The 16282-nt window shown below is 45.7% G+C and overlaps 1 protein-coding gene across 10 annotated transcripts in view; it reads right to left on the bottom strand.

Moving 5' to 3' along the window:
• LOC139361088 (disco-interacting protein 2 homolog C-like) overlaps nucleotides 1–16282 on the bottom strand; it is a 163381-nt gene that overhangs the window by 10984 nt on the left and 136115 nt on the right. For 3 of the 10 annotated variants that reach the window (XM_071089561.1, XM_071089562.1, XM_071089554.1), the window contains exons 3-5: nucleotides 15820–16029; nucleotides 13203–13337; nucleotides 9119–10827 (exon numbers count right to left, since the gene is read on the bottom strand). In XM_071089561.1, coding sequence (XP_070945662.1) covers nucleotides 10679–10827; nucleotides 13203–13337; nucleotides 15820–16029 — 494 coding nt within the window. In that variant the 3' untranslated portion in view covers nucleotides 9119–10678. Of the gene's footprint in view, nucleotides 1–1671; nucleotides 1761–2054; nucleotides 3026–9118; nucleotides 10828–13202; nucleotides 13338–15819; nucleotides 16030–16282 lie in introns of those variants that run through there. The other 7 variants (XR_011618642.1, XM_071089556.1, XM_071089559.1 and 4 more) reach the window with 6 other exon arrangements.

Below are 16282 nucleotides of genomic sequence, written 5' to 3'. Positions count from 1 at the left end.
GCTCTGTCACTCAGGCTGGAGTGCAGTGTCATGATCTTGGCTCACTGCAACCTCCATCTCCTGGGTTCAAGTGATTCTCCTGCCTCAGCCTCCCGAGTAGCTGGACTACAGGTATGTGCCACCACACCGAGCTAATTTTTGTATTTTTGGTAGAGACAGGGTTTCACAATATTGGTCAGACTGGTCTTGAACTCTTGACCTCGTGATCCATCAACGTTGGCTTCCCAAAGTGTTGGGATTACAGGCATGAGTCACCGTACCCGGCCTGCATCACTTTTTATGCCTCGTCTTCATCCTTACAGCTTCTCCTTCCTAGTGGCCTCAACTCCCAACCCCGGAGTACGGGTCACAACTGTCCATCTTCATGCACCACAGCTTAATTCCCCTTCTTCTCCTCCCCACCATGCCCTATGGGCTGCTTTTCTACAACCAGAGTGGAGACCCAGGGAGATCTGCTAAACTAAGACAGTGCTCACCCCTGGGAGAAAAATCTACTTCCCAGTTCTCAGTCCTGCTAAACTATTGTTAAGATACAGAAGGACCATGATAAATCCTATTGGCTAAGAGAAGAAGATTCTCCATGTTGCCATAGGACAAGAGAGGAGGTGACAGAATCTGCAGCCATTTGGTCGAATATGTGATATGTGAGTCATTCTGAGGAATACGTTAAAATTCTGTAGTCAGATCTTTGAAAATGGTAGTTCCAGCAGAGGGAATAATGTAACAAAAAACCCAGGCAGAAAACAAGTGTGTGTGTGTGTGGAGAAGAACAATAATGTGATGTGAATGAAGGGTTCGGTGTCATGAGTGAGAAATGGCTGACCGAAAGTAGGGAGATGCAGAGAGGAAAATACCACAGGAAGACTGAACATCACATTAAGTGATTTAGGTGATTCTGCCTGCAGTGCAAATATTTTGGGCTCCGAAGTGAAGTCATCAAAAGGTTTACGTCTGTAATGGAGGATTGGTCTAGATAGCCTCTCAGATCCCACTCGGCTTTGAGATCCTTGATTCCGGGTCACACCTGCGGGTCTGGAGGGCAGTTCTGCAGGGTCATGAAGGAAGGATTCCAGGAGGCTGGAACACGAAGGGCATTCAGGTGACCACATCAAGAGATCAAGTGGGGTAACAAAAGCCTGAACTAAAAGGAATGCAGTGTAAATATGAAGGAGAAAGAGGAAATGGGAAACTTACTAGAAACGATAAGTAGAGAAAAAGGGGAACGTGTGATTCCAAGGTTTAGAACAGTATTTGTAAGTTACAGTCCCACAACTTCTTGCATAAACAGTATCTAAGAGAGTCATTTTAAAAAGAAGAGCAAACTTCCAAGTTCCACTGAAAGACATCAGCATCTCTGTGGAGTGAATTGGGGAAAGAGAATGAAGAAGTCTGTTCAACTTTTAGATATACAAAATGTGAATTGAATTGCATGAGTGACAACAATGAAGATATTTAACAGGAGCTCTTTTTTCTCTTTTTGGCCTACGGTATTTAATCCTTCTATCATCATTATCGTCCTTTCTCTAATTTGATGTCTTTGAACCTTTATTCAAAAATCTACTACGTATATGTAACATGTTTGTGAGATTATTACTAGACCCTCTAGGAGGTTTCATTAACCCAGTTTTCTCTTATTATACCAATACCACACTATCTTGGTAGTTCAGGTAAGTCCTCCACCGTTTTATTCCAAGTTGTCTTAGCTCTGTTGGGTTCTTTAAATTTCCAGACACATTTTGGAATCCGCTAGTTCATTTCTACTGAAAAATAAAAATAAAAATAAAAATCATGCTGTGATTTTGATTGGAATTGCTTTAAACCTCTGATCCACAAGCGCAGAACTGACATCTTAACAATATTGAGCCTGCTGATCCATGGACACAATATATCACTTCATTTATTTAGTTCTTTATCTCAACATCACTGCCTGCTTTTCAGTATATAGATCTTACACATCTTTTGTCAGATTTAGTCTGAAGTATTTCATGTTTTGATGTGCTATAATATTGCTTTGTAAATTTCCATTTCCAATTATTTCTTTGCCAGTGTATAAAGAGATATTGCTTATGTGTTTAGCTTGTATCTTGCAAGCTTTCCAAACTCACTTATTAGTAAGTAATTTATTATTATTAGTTTTAGTGGCTTTTTGTGATTTCAGGAGATTTTCCACCCAGGTGATCACGTCACCTGCAGATACAGATAGTTTTAAATCTTTTCTAATAAGGGTGCATTTTATATATTTTAACTTGCCTTATTGCACTGACTAGACTCCAAAAAAATGCTGAAAAGCAGTGAGGAAAAAGTCATCACGTGGGATGGTAAATACAGCCCTTGTTCTTCCATTTTGACCTGAAGCACCCAGTGTGATCATTTTCTCATTTGATTTTCGTGAGGACTTTTTGTTTCCTTTTTTTCCTTTATTTTTAAAAAATACACTATCTTTTAGGCAGTTTCACCTTCACAGAAAAATTGAGGGAAAGGTGCAGAGAGTCCTTCTATATGCCTTCCCTTCCCCCACGTGCACAGCCTCCCCCACTAAAAACTCTCCTGCCCAGAGGGAGCGTTTGTAACAATTGAAGAACCGACGTTGACATATTGTCACCCAGAGTCCACAGTTTACATGAGGGCTCTGTCTTGGTGCTGGTTCTATGGGTTTGAACAAATGTGTCATGACATGTATCCACCATGATAGCATCGTACAGAGCAGTTGCACTAAAATCCTAAAAATTTCCATGTTCCACCTCATCATCTCTCCCTCTTCCCAACACCTGGGAACCACGGATAGTTTCACTCCATAGTCTGGCCTTTTTCTGAATGTCCTTTAGTCTTTTCCGATGGGCCTCTTTTGTGTAGCCGTGCATGTTTAAAGTTCCTAAGTGTCTTTTCATGGCTTGACAGCTCACTTATTTTCAGTGCTGAAGAATATGCCATTGTTTGGATGTATCACAGGTTATTTATCCACTCACCTAGTGAAGAACATTTTGGTTTCTTCGTTGCCTCCAAGTTTGAGCAATTATGAATAGAGCTGCAATAAAATTAGCAATTATGATTAAAGCTTCTATAAATGTCCGTGTGCAGGTTTTTCTGTGAACACAAGTTTTCAACTCCTTTGGATAAATACCGAACAGTGCAATAGCTGGATCACATGTTAAGAGGATATCTCGTGCCCATCAATGATACACTGGATACACAAAATGTGGCACGTATATACCACGGAATACTATGCAACCATAAAAAAGAATGGGTTCCTGTCCTTTACAGGGACATGGATGAAGCTGGAAGCCATCATTCTCAGCAAACTAAAAGAGGAACAGAAAACCAAACACCACATGCTCTCATAAGTGGGAGTTGAACAAGGAGATCACATGGACACGGGGAGGGGAATGACACACACGGGGGCCTGTTGGGGGGTGGAGGCAAGAGGAGGGAGAGCATTAGGACAAATACCTCATGCATGCAGGGCTTAAAACCTAGATGATGGGTTGACAGGTGCAGCAAACCACCATGGCACATGTATACCTATGTAATAGACCTGCACATGTATCCAAGAACTTAAAGTAAAATTTAAAAAATAGGGAGTATAGTTTGGTAAGACAATGTGATAATTTTACAAACACAAAACATGTCATACCCACTTCCCTCAAGTGCTTTCAACAGCATCCTATTGCTGTTATTAAGAGAATAAAGCATCTACCATCATCTCCCAGCCCCTGCCTGCCTGCCTTCATTCTTGTCTTGTGCCACTTTCTCCCGTGCTTACTTCCTTGCACGTGCCTGTTTCCTGCTGCAAGAGGCATTCTGCACGCACCCCCATCTCTGTTTAGACCGTGGTGTCCCTACACTCCACCCCCCTCAACAATCAACCTCTACTTCTCTCCAGACTGCAAGGGGATCATACCTTCCAGAATGCATCGGTTTTCTACCTCTCATCCCAAGATACGCCAGATTCTTTTACAGCATAAATTTAGAGAACCCCGCTTCCCTTTCTTTGGTGTGCTTTCCTGAATTCTTCATCAGAAACCCATTAGAGTGATTGGCTTATTAGTGCTCATTCTCCCCATCAGGCTGCAGGTTCGTGAGAGCAGGGGCCACGGTCATGTTGGTGAACCACGGTATTCTCAATGACTATCCATGTGCTTAGAAAGTATTTGCTGAATGAGTAAATAGGTCTGCAGTTCCAACCAAAGCTAGAAGCTTGACTTTGGAAGAATGAAAGTAGATAACGTCTCCAAAGCAGACCCCATAGCATGAGAAAAGAAAGGAAGAACGGAGGCAGAGCTGAAGGATGAATATCGGCACAGGAGTAGGTGAGAGTTCCAGAAATGCTGGGTTTTCACGTGTTTTTACTTACCTCATATCTGTGTTTCCATCTCTGTGTAGCGTGACTCTCACATCCCTCTCTATTACTACATTTCTTTACTGACAAGGACAGAGGTGGTGCATTGGACACACTACTAACCAGCATACTCTCTCGGACTTGCAAGGAAATGTAGAGAAAACAATCTAGAAATGGTATCTCAGAAGAAAAAAATATCAAAAATATGAGAATAAATGTGGGAAAAAAATCAATGTTTAAAGACAACTTCTCAACATATTTAGGTATCTCTGGGACCTAAAATTTCATCAGAACTCCCCACACTTCTTTCTTTTTACATTGCTATGTGTATGTGTGTGTGTGTGTATTCAACAGAAATCTACCAAAAAAAAAAAAATGCTATTGCTAGAATAATGCTACTACAGGGGAGAAAAATGTAATCTTTTCTTCCACCCATCTTAGCTTCATTGGCTGGGGTTCCTATAACAAAAGACAGATGAACCCCCAAAAAAGCAAACGGAGGCTTATTAGCATGTATATTTCGTATACACATGGGAGATACACAGGGAATGAGGGAATCTCAGAGAGACAGCTCAGACCTTTCTTTTATGTAACATCTTCAACAAGGATAATAAATGTTTCTAGAAGTGCCAAGACAAAGTAAAAGGACTTTGGGTCATTGGGAGCAACAAATTGTGGGAAAGCCAATAAATGATAGATTTTTGTGTAAATTCCTCTGGTGCTGTTTCCTGAATGATAAGGGTCTGAAGTTGTCTACAGAGATTGACCTGCGTCCTTTCTGGCAGAGAGGGGAGAAAAGGCACTTTTGTCTTTGTGTAATATGGTTATGTTGTGTGCTTTTCAGAAAATAGAGGGAAGGCCAGAGCGCTTCTTAATTGCCTTCAGCTCAAAATATTTTAGCATAGCGTGTTTTATTCTCTGGACTGTTCCTGCTGCAGCTATCTCTAAAGGCATCAGTCGCACCAACAGCACTACTTGTGGGGAAATATTGAGCAGAACTGGAATCAAATGTATAATTCAGCCCCACAGAGTCTCTGAGCCACAGGACAGAGAACTGCCCGGGAGTCAAAGCAGACACTGAGCAGCTGACATTCTGAGAGTCTCCTTCCAGTAGATCGGCACATAAACTCAAGTTCTTTTCACACATTTGTCTGTGTTTCTTTTGTGGAAAAAAACATAACCCTGTAGCTAAAATGTCTACTTCACAGTGCATGAAAACATCTGGAGCCTTAGCCAGAAGCAGCACAGACGCAGGCAGCCTGGTGATGTCCGACGGGGACAGCCCACAAGATCCATCAGCATGTGGCCCTGCGAGCCGCCACCAGTAACATATGTTTAGATGCTAATGAATGTCAGGCTCATTTAGAACAAATTTGCATCCATCAAAGTCAAACAGCGAGCAGAGCAGCACATTTTCCTGTGTGTCAGTGGCCCCTGAGATACTGGGGAGAACTTGAATTGCCTGACCCCTTCAACTTCCAAGCATCCCAGAGGGAAAATGCAGACCCCAGGAAAGGACTGTGCTGGAAACCATTTGTTCTTACAGATGTCCGGAGTAGTCTTGTGAATGACCCAAAGACTCCCCTCTGAGGGTGGGGGAGACCTAGGTTAGGGGAAGGTGAACCGTGCTGCCTTCTAAGACCTTCCTTCTAAGGGAGGGTGGGGGAAACCCAGAGTAGGTGGAGGTGAGCCATGCTGGCAGGACCTTCCTTCTAAGGGAGGGTGGGGAGACCTAGGGTACGTGGAGGTGAGCCATGCCAGCAAGACCTTCCTGCTAAGGAAAGGTGGGGGAGACCTAGGGTAGGTGGAGGTGAGCCATACTGGCAGGACCTTCCGTCTAAGGGAGGGTGGGGGAGACCTAGAGTAGGTGGAGGTGAGCCACGCTGGCAGGAGCTTCCCTCTAAGGGAGGGTGGGGGAGACCTAGGGTAGGTGGAGGTGAGCCGTGCGGGCAGGATCTTCCTTCTAAGGGAGGACGAAGTGTGCTTTGCTAGACTCCGCGCTTGAGTCTCAGCGTGGCTGACGCAGATGGGAGCAAGTCACTTCTATCCTATGATTCTGGGTGTCCTCATCTGTCATGGAAGGTTTGGTTAGATGAGCTTAAAGTCACTCCAGTTGCAAAGCTGTGTGACTTGTAGATACATGTCAGTGTGAATGACTCACTTCACTTTTACAAGTTGCACAGATAGCCAGGCTTCTCCTTGTATCAGTCAGGAGGTCCCAGAAGACTTTGTCACAGGCAAAGAGGTGATTAAAAGGAGTCACTGACGGGATTCTTTGGAGATCGGTGGGCAGGGCCCAAGGGAAGTGAGAATAGCACTCCCCAGATCATGGGCAAGGGATGCCTGGGGAGGGGCTGCTAACGTGGACAGGCATGAGTAAGAGAGGAGTGAGGACAGCTCCTCTCCCTCCTCCACCTTCCACTTGCTGCCAGCAATGAATCCAACCAGCAGCCCTAGGCCAGGCCAGGCTCCCAGAATCAGAGCCAGGAAGAAGCCAGGCACATGGAGAAGCCACTGGTCCCCACCAACACCAAGGGTGCAGTAAGAATTTTGATGTAAATATTTAAAAACTCATTCGACAACTTCTTATCTCCCCAACCAACCTCTACATATGATTCCACCTTTTCCAACTCCTGAGCCATCGTCAGGGGAGTCACAGGGGTGGGGCTGCCTGCTCTGCCTAAGGCCCGGGACCCTCCAACCTTCGGAGGTCTGGGGTCCCCTCTCTCCTCCCTGGGAGCAATTGTCTTCTCTGCTGTCAAATTATCACTTCCATCCTCCCACAACACACGAGAATTTAAGACAGGATTTTGGTGGGGACACAGCTAAACCATATCAAAGGGGGGACCTGGGGCTACCTCATGGGGCTCTGGCGTGAGCTTGGGTGACACAGGTTATAAGACCCCATCTGCTTCAGGTTTAATTGCATACACCAAGATTCCCAGGTTGTAGTCCTAATCAAGGACCTCAGAATGTGTCTGTATGTGGAGATAGGCCTTTTAAAGAGGTGATTAAGGTAACGAAGTCATTAGAACTGATGCCCTTGTAAGAAGAGATCAGGACACAGACATCTATAGAGGGACAACCGCACGAGAACACAAGAGAAGATGCCATCTGACAGTCAAGGAGAGATGCCTTAGGAGGAGCCAGTCCTGAACTCACCTTGACCTTGGACCTCCAGACTCCAGGACTATGAGAAATACATCTGTCTTTTCACAAAACTGCCTGTGGCAGCCCAACCAGAGCCATGTACCATCTTTGGTTCTCAGAAATTCCACTTGGTTTTATGCTCCTGGATTTTAGGAGGCCCCTGGATGACCAGCATGTGGCTAAAGTTAGAGAAGGAGTTACCTGTGTAAGAGAGCCCCACACATCTCTGAGCGGACACTGTACAGCCCATGAGATATTGGGTGTAGTATCATCCTCTCTTCCCTAGGATATTAAGAACAATATCACAGGAGGGGTGTACAGCCACAGCCCCTGCGTTACTGGGAGCAATAGCATCTTCTCCCTCTCTCAATACAAGGAACAATATCCCAGGGTGGGTGTACATCCCCTGTGATATTGGGCGTAATGTCATCGTCTCCCAATGTGGATATTGGGCATAGTGTCACAGGGGAGTGTATACCTTCTTCATTATCGGGAATAATATCCTCTCCCCTCAGGATTGTAGGCAAAATATCGAAGGGGTTTTACAACTCATGAGATATGGGCAGTAATATCATCCTCTCCCCACCTAGATGTTAGGAACTCTATCACAGGCAGCTGTACATTTCCTGCGATATTGGGAGTCATATCATCCTCTCCCATCATGGATATTAAGAACAATATTACAAAAGAAGTATACACCCCTTGCCATATTGAGAGTAATATGCTCTCCCCTTCGGGATATTAGGAACAATATCGCAGGAGGTGTGTACAACCCCTGTGATATTGGGAGTAATATCATCCTCTCCCCCTGAATGTAAGAAACAATATCACAGGAGGATGTACACCCCCTGTGATATTGGGAGTCATATCATTTTCTCTGCCTCTGGATATTCGAAACAGTATCACAGTGGGTGTGTACACCCTCTACGATATTGCCACTAGTATCATCGTCTCCCTCCCAGGATATAGGGAACCTGCGATATTGGGAGTGATATCATCCTCTCCCTCCCTGGATATTAGGAACAATATCACTAGGGAGTGTACACCTCCTGCAATATGGAGACTAATATCATCCTCTCACCCCCTGGATATTAGGAACCATATCATAGGGGTGGTGTAAACCCCTGTGAAATCAGAAGAAATATCATCCTCTCCACCTTTGGATGTTAGGGACAATATCACGGGGGAGGTCTATGCCCCCTGCGATATTGGGAGTCGTATCATCCTCTCCCACCCAGGATATAAGGAACAAGACGACCGAAGGGATGTACACCCACTGCCATAGTTTCAATAATGTCATCCTCTACCCCCTGGCTGTTAGGAATAACATCATAGTGGGGTGTACACTTTCTTCGATATTGGGAGTGATATCATCCTCTCCCCGCTGGATATCAGGAACAAGTCTATTAATTATTAATAAGTATAAGAAAAATTAAGAGTAATCCTCAATATTAATAATCACAATAAAGATAGTAAAATACTAGTTAAAAATGTTAATGATTAGCATTAATAATCAATAGTAATATCACCATTAATAATAAAATAATGATATCAGCAATTAATGTTACTTAATACTAAGTGATGGTAATAAAACAATATTAACAATTATTTTAAGCATGCAAAATCATATATTTAAAATAATTATCCATAATAACTGTATCCTATTAATAGTATCATTGATAATTGTTAATATCAATCATGGATGTTCAATAATCATATTATTACTCCTAATACCACAGGGGGTGTACACCTACCTGTGATGTTGTTCCTAATATCCAGGGACAGAGAGCATGGGATGTTGTTCCTAATTATCAAGGAGGGGAAAGTGTAATATTACTCCCAATATGACAGGGTGTGTACATCCCCCCCAAGGCATTGTTCTTGCCATTCAAGACAAGAGAGGATGACATGACTCCAGATATCGAAGAAAGTGCAAACCCACGTGTGATCTTCTTTCTAATATCCAGAAAGGAAGAAGAGGATAGTAATCCTTATATGGCAGGAGGGGTACACTCTGATATTTTTCCAAATATGCCGGGAAGAGGATAATTGCATTCCCAATATCGCACCAAGGGTTGTACACCCCGTGTGAGATGGTCCTTCATAATGTTTCAAGGTGGGAGGGATGATATTATGACCTATATGGCAGAAAGTGTACACCCCCCAGGGATATTGTTCCCATGATCCTGGAGGGAAGGGGATGATATTACTTTAAATGTTACAGAAGGTGTGCACGCCCCCAGTGATATTGTTTCTAATTTCCACGTGGGAGAGGAGGATATGACACCCAATAATGCAGGGAGTAGAAACAATCCTGGGATATTCTTCTTAACATTCAGGGAGGAAGAGGATGATATTACTCCCAATACAGACGGGTGTACACCCTCTGACGGTGTACACACAGAGTATACACCCATCTGTGAAAGAGTTCATAATTTCCAGAGGGGGAGATGATATTACTCACAATATCAAACAGGCTGTGAGTCCACCATGGCCCCTAATAGCCAGCGGGAGGAGAAGGGGTGGCTATTAGTCCCCACCTTGTGGGGGGTGCCTCACCCCCCCTGCGAGGTGACTCCTAATAGCCAGAGGGGGAGAGGGGGTGGCGATTAGTCCTCACCTCGCGGGGGGTGCCTCACTGCCCTGCGATGTGGCTCTTAATATCCGGGGGGGGAGAGGGAGTGACTATTAGTCCTCACATCGTGGGGGAGGTCCTAAAATAAAATATATGTTAACTATTTAAAGGTGTGAATTTTATTACATATAGAAAAATGTGTGTTTAGCATACGAATGTGTGCATTTATGTCAAATACTTGAAAACACATAATCCAGGTGTTTCAGTTCATACCACTGTAGAGACTTTTCGGTTTCTTTTCATACAACTGCCCAACTGGGGCCCAGAACCAACACCCACCAGCTGTGTCACTGCATCTGTTGTTTTACTGTCACACACCGGCCCTACCCCACAAAAAAAAAAAGAAAAAAAAAAAGCCATGGCACTTAATAAAAAATTAATTTTACAACATTATTAGAGATGACTTGTAGTCCTCTTTGAAGAGATTGCAGCATGTGAAGGATTTCAAATACAACTGTGTTCTGGGTCTCCTGATCTAAGGACCTATCCGCACTGGTGGCTTTAGCAGTGCTTCATGCAAACTTCCAGAAGGCATGTGTGTCATGTCTAAGAGCAAACTAGAGTTCACGCCTCAGCACTGTGTGCCTCTTCTTTCTTCCGTCCCACGGGCACCGTCTTCTCCCAGGGAGCTGGTGCTGTGCTCTGAGGCTCTGTCCCACCAGTCTCTGCCAAGTCCCTGGGGCCACTGTGGAGAACCAGCCTCCGTCTGTAAAAGTGTGTTGTGCAGAAAACAACTCATCCAAATCTGTTTAAAAACCACACATTTGCGACGCCTATAGGCCTCAGAAGGTGGAGGCAGACAGGTAAAGGCAGCTGCCATGGGGGCTGAAGATCAAGCCGGTCTGTCTGGCGACTGATGGGCACTGTCTGCAGTGAGACACTGCACATTTAGCGAGGCTGTCTGGCCCCTCACCTCTGCCAAGCCTCCACCCATCGAGTCTGGCCTGGATTCTCACACGCCTGCACAGCCTTCATCTGGTTCATAACTCAGCTCACAAAGGGCCCCATACAAAGGCCCCCGTACCGCGGCAAGGACGGCGGTGGTCACACCTGTGGCCATTTATCCTCTCTGCATCTAGCTCCTCTTCCTGAGGCAACAGCACCTCCGAAGTCACAGCCTGGCCTTCCAACTCTCCCCCGTCCCGGGCTTCTTGGCATGTTGCTCTGCTGCACACACCTCAGCAAATACTGCTGATCAGCCAGAATCACCCAGAAATCTCTTAACCTTGATTCTGACCGCTTTTATAATTTGTAGTATCTGTACTTCTGGTGTGATTTGAGGAACAACAAATTTTAAAATTAGAGAAGATGTGGTTTTTATTCTCTCCTTTCTACTTGCAACCTTGAAAATTCAAGTAGCAGCAAGGTTTGTTGAGAGTAACTTCCACCAAATAGAACCTATTACAAAGGTACTACAGAGTGTCAAATAACCACATAGATGTAAAATAGAGATGCAGACACAGATATAAAATCCAATGATTAAACCAAACTGAGAAATGCTTGCCAGTTTGATAGGACTTCTGAAACTTGACAAAAATGTTGGCTAAGGGATACAAGATGCTACGAGATGAGTGAAATGTTTGGCCTAGAACCACAGGCTCTCTCCTCTTTACAGCAGAAAATCCATAAGGAAGCCACATCTGAAAGAACCAGGTACCATTGAATGGCATAATCAGTCGTCCTTCCCATCCCTGGGCCATCTGCGGTGAGTGCAGCCAGTTGTTCACCAACATCCATCATCCATCCTCCAGGCCATGGCTACACTTTACTCCCAAGCTCCCTGTCATTATGTAGATTAGGTAAATCATGGCCACTCTCGCCTTAACTCTCCCCCGCCAGCATGGCAATCACCCAGTCCCAACCACAGCAAGGACAGCCGTGTCCGTGGGAACACAGAGCAGGAGTCTGAAAGGAACCTGGATCTCTGAATACCTCATGGAGCAGTCACCAGCCTGGAACATCCTCCCTGACAGGTTTGCAAGACAGAAAAACTCCTTGGTTCCTCAAGCTACAATACTGCAGAGTCTCAGGTCACAGCATCCTTACCTACCCTCGTCAGGAACCGTTCATGCTCATCAAGACATGAGAACAAAACTGCAGTGGCACAGTCACACACACCCAGAACGCAGACCACCTGCTGCTCACATTCATCGTATTAACACTAAAAAGCCACCTCGGTGGATATCCTGGATGTGGACACTCGGCAGCTTTTTGCTGGAGATGTGCTTTGTGCATTTATCGCACGACCATCTTGGCATCAGGAGCTGCTGCGCAGATGGCAGCTGTGCACGTCACAGGGAGTCTTACTCGCTGGAATCTCAGCCTGCTCCCAGCATCAGCTCCCACAGGGTCCTCTCCTCTGGGAGCGCGTGCTTGGACGCTACAGTGTCCTGTGGATCCACACAACCACGCTGTCCTCCCTGGCCACTGTGCCTGTCCACTGTGTCCACACAGGCCTCCCTGTCCACTGTGCTTGTCGCGGCTCCGATAGTCCTCCCTGTCTACCTGTTGGGGCTCGGAGAGGCCTCCTTGTCTGCCTGCGAGTCCCGTGCACTACAAGATTACGCCATTCCAAGGCTGCTCGATGGGGCTTCACACGGGGGCATTGTATTTCATTCACTGCTAGGTTCTACACTGACCTTTATGACTCCGGGGAAGGACTAAGACTTAAATAGAACAGGGGCTAGGTGATACAAACCGCCGCTGTAATCAGAACATACCAAGACCAGGCCACAGGAAGGAAGGAGAAGCCCTCGGCCGCAGCCTGTTACCAAGTCGCTGACATCTCTGTCCAACATGGATAAAAAGACCCTCTTTCCTCCGAAGTCTAAAGCAACATACCGGCCCATCTGACAGTAATTCTGTTGTACATTTAACTTCATCTTGCTTTTCTAAGTGACTGTTCACGGTCTTAACACCTGTGCAAGAATTTCTCAGTTGCTGAACCACTGTTCGTTATTCAGCAGATAAAATGGCAGCAGATTGTACCCCAGGAAGAAACACACCCAGTCACGGGCACAGAACGGGACATCAGCACAAACCGTTTCCCAGAAAAAAACACATCTCTGCTTTGGGACGTACCATTCCCGGTCTCCATGAGCTCGGCGTTGCAGTACTTGGGCGCTGTCCGGGACCCCGTGGAACCCTGTGGTCGCTCCATCTGTATGGAGTGCTCTGAGGTGTACGTGGTTACATCAGGAGGTGCAGAATGATTATCTGTAAAGAAGCACATCATGAGTGTTTCTGGTGGTTGTGGCGTTTGTTCTGCAGGTTGAGCAAGCCATAGCTCAGGAAGAGACCGGAGCGCGGTCTGGGGGTGCCGTGAGAAGCCAAAGCCGATCTCAGCCACGTCTGCCACACACATCCGGCACAAAGGGGGACCCCAGCATAACTCATGTTGCCGAAAATGGAGGAGAGTTCGGTGAAACCTCAATTTCCTAATAGGAGCCACGTCAGTGGCGTTTTAACTAGAATAACGTTAGACCGGCAATGGCAGGGTGCCAGGAAGCGTGTGTGTGTTCATGGAAGAGTCCCGTTTCCTGTCGGCCACCGTCCACACAGCCCAGGGCTTTACTCGCACTTTGGAGCCCAGGGCCTGGAAATGGAAACCCAGCTCTGGAAACTTCTGGGGATTTGGGGATGTCCCTTAAGCTCTCCATGCCTCAGTTTCTTCATCAAATGGGAATAGTAATGGCTATGACCATGTAGGGTCTGGGGGGGGTTGGCCAGTGTGACTATGTTGTGACTGGACTCCTTAGAACACTCACACGCACACGTGATCACAGATGCTAAGTTCTCATTCACAGGCTTCTGATTATCTCAGAAGGTCAAATGCACATCTGACTTTTAACTTCTCTTGTTTTGCCACACAAAATATTTCTCCTCTTCAAGTTTCATTATTTTGTCACGGCTTTTCCAGAAAATTCCCAAACTTATAGAAAATTTCCAGATAGTCTAGGAGGATTATCTTTGTGCCCAATTAGAAATTACCGGAACGCGATCACCCTAGAGTTACATTTGGGTCACACTGAGCCCTGATGTACATGAGTTAGGAGTCCCTCATACTTTGGATACATTAATTCTTTGTACTAAAACTTCCTCCAGTATTGAAAGGGTAAACCCACAAAGGGAGGCCCAAGTGCAGTGATTCATTTATTTAAAAATATGTGTTTTCCTTGGTAAGATTCTGTGCATTTTCTTAAAATTGAATAAGATCTGAGGATACAAATGCTTCCACCAAGTGGCAGAGGTGGTGTCTGGCCTCCCCGTTCTCGTCTGGCAGAGCCTCGGCCACTATCCTGCGATCCAATATACACATGGAATTTTATTATGGAAAAATATGTAACAGTCACACATTTCTGTTCAATGTTTAGCCTACTGTGATTTCAAGTAGGGCTATTAATTCACATAAACGAGTGTACATGTTCCTGAAACTGTGTCAAACTGAAGTTTAATACTGCTTTGCACTTGAGTACTACTTCACAAACTTTTAAAGAGTATTTCTGTTTTCTCCTTTATACTCACAACAGTTGAGAGAGAAAAATTATTTTTTTCAATTTTTTTCCCCTCACTCAAAGCCTAAAGCAGGAGAAGGGACTTCAAGATCCCAGCAGCAGTTATTGGGAAAAGTGAGACAGACCCAGCTCTCCTGACAGCAAACTCCTGTTCCAGACAGAAAACAGCTGATGCTTTCAGTGTCAGTGAGCACCGAAGGGGCTGGGACCCAAGTCAATCCTAAACGCCTCTGGGTGTCAAGGAGTCAGTGATCTAGAAGTGAACATTCTGGGGTTCTGGGGTGTCTGTGGGCTATCTGATCACACATGACATCCACCTGCTTCCCACTGAGGGTTTTGCAGAGATCAGGCTTTCCTGTGGTAGCTGGTGCCGGGAGGGTCTGAGCCTGTGGCTCGTGCTCCGTTATCGGCGACGTGGTACACAGTCGTCTCCGGTTACTGCTTTAATAGAGACACACACCAAATCCTATTCAACCCAAGTCCCATACTTGATGGAAAACATTTACTCCTGAACCATTCAAAGGCAGAGCGACGCAAGGCTCATCATGGCTCCCCCACGCATCGACTCTACCTCTAGTAATTCTCACTTCACTCCTTTTCCACGGCATCTTCAAACGTTGTGGGGCAGTGATCCTAACTTCGTTCTTTTTCTAATACAGAGGATCTCCCTTGTCATAGAACCTACACAAAACAGTGCACCACGCCCAAGAAATCTGAACACCTGTGGCAGACAGCAGCGTAAAGCGGCCGTGCTTAAAGCCCTCATTTCCTTAAATGACTCCCGTGGTCAGGAGAAGCACACTTTAAAACCCTGTCCTGTTGACTGGGACTGTTAAGGTTTCACGCAGAAGCATAAGTGAGAAGAAAAGATGGAAGCGGATATGGCTGCAGGATTCCCCAGGAACACGAAAGGACTTATAAGCAGAAGGCCCCTGGAATTCGGATATGGCTGCGGGATTCCCCATTAATAAGGCCCCTGGAATTCCAGCTGTGGGAGGGACCTGGGCATGAGAAGCAGTAAAGCATCTTCCGGAAACAATCCAACCAAAGCACCCCAGGGGCCAGAGGGGCTCTGCGCTCTTTCCACTAAGGGATTCCACAGCCACGATGCAAACAGAGGAAAACGTGCACACGCAAAGGCATTTAGACAACAGGCACAGAAAGACCCTGTGAAGGGTGCTCACCCATGTGGGTCTGGGCCATGACATCCGCCAGCCTGTTGGCAGCTCTGCTGCCCCCGCTCTGCGTGGAGGACGAGGAGGTGGTGGACGTGGTGGAGCCGTGGATGGCCTGACTGATCCAGTGCTCCACGTTGATGCTGCCCTGGCTGGAGGTCGGGGTGCCCTGGGAGTCCCCCTGCAATGAGCCTTCATCTTCGGAGCCAGAAGAGGTATCTGTGTAAGAAGAAAGGCGATTTGCTACATATTGCAGCAAAAACATGCACCACAATCTCAGTCCCTCCAACACAGATTTACTTCACCCAAGTCCGAACAGTTGTTCAATGACTTTTTGCCGTAGACACTCTTGAGAATTTAAACCACTTTTCAGATAATGAACCATTTATTTTAGCATAATGAATTTTGCTTCCAAAGCACCTTATACAAACATGCTATAAGATGTTTGATACTGTCATCTCAAAGATGCACT

This window comes from Macaca nemestrina (genome assembly GCF_043159975.1).
Source record: "Macaca nemestrina isolate mMacNem1 chromosome 6 unlocalized genomic scaffold, mMacNem.hap1 SUPER_6_unloc_1, whole genome shotgun sequence".
NCBI classification, from domain to species: Eukaryota; Metazoa; Chordata; class Mammalia; order Primates; family Cercopithecidae; genus Macaca; species Macaca nemestrina.
This window is presented reverse-complemented; position numbering and strand designations above follow the sequence as displayed.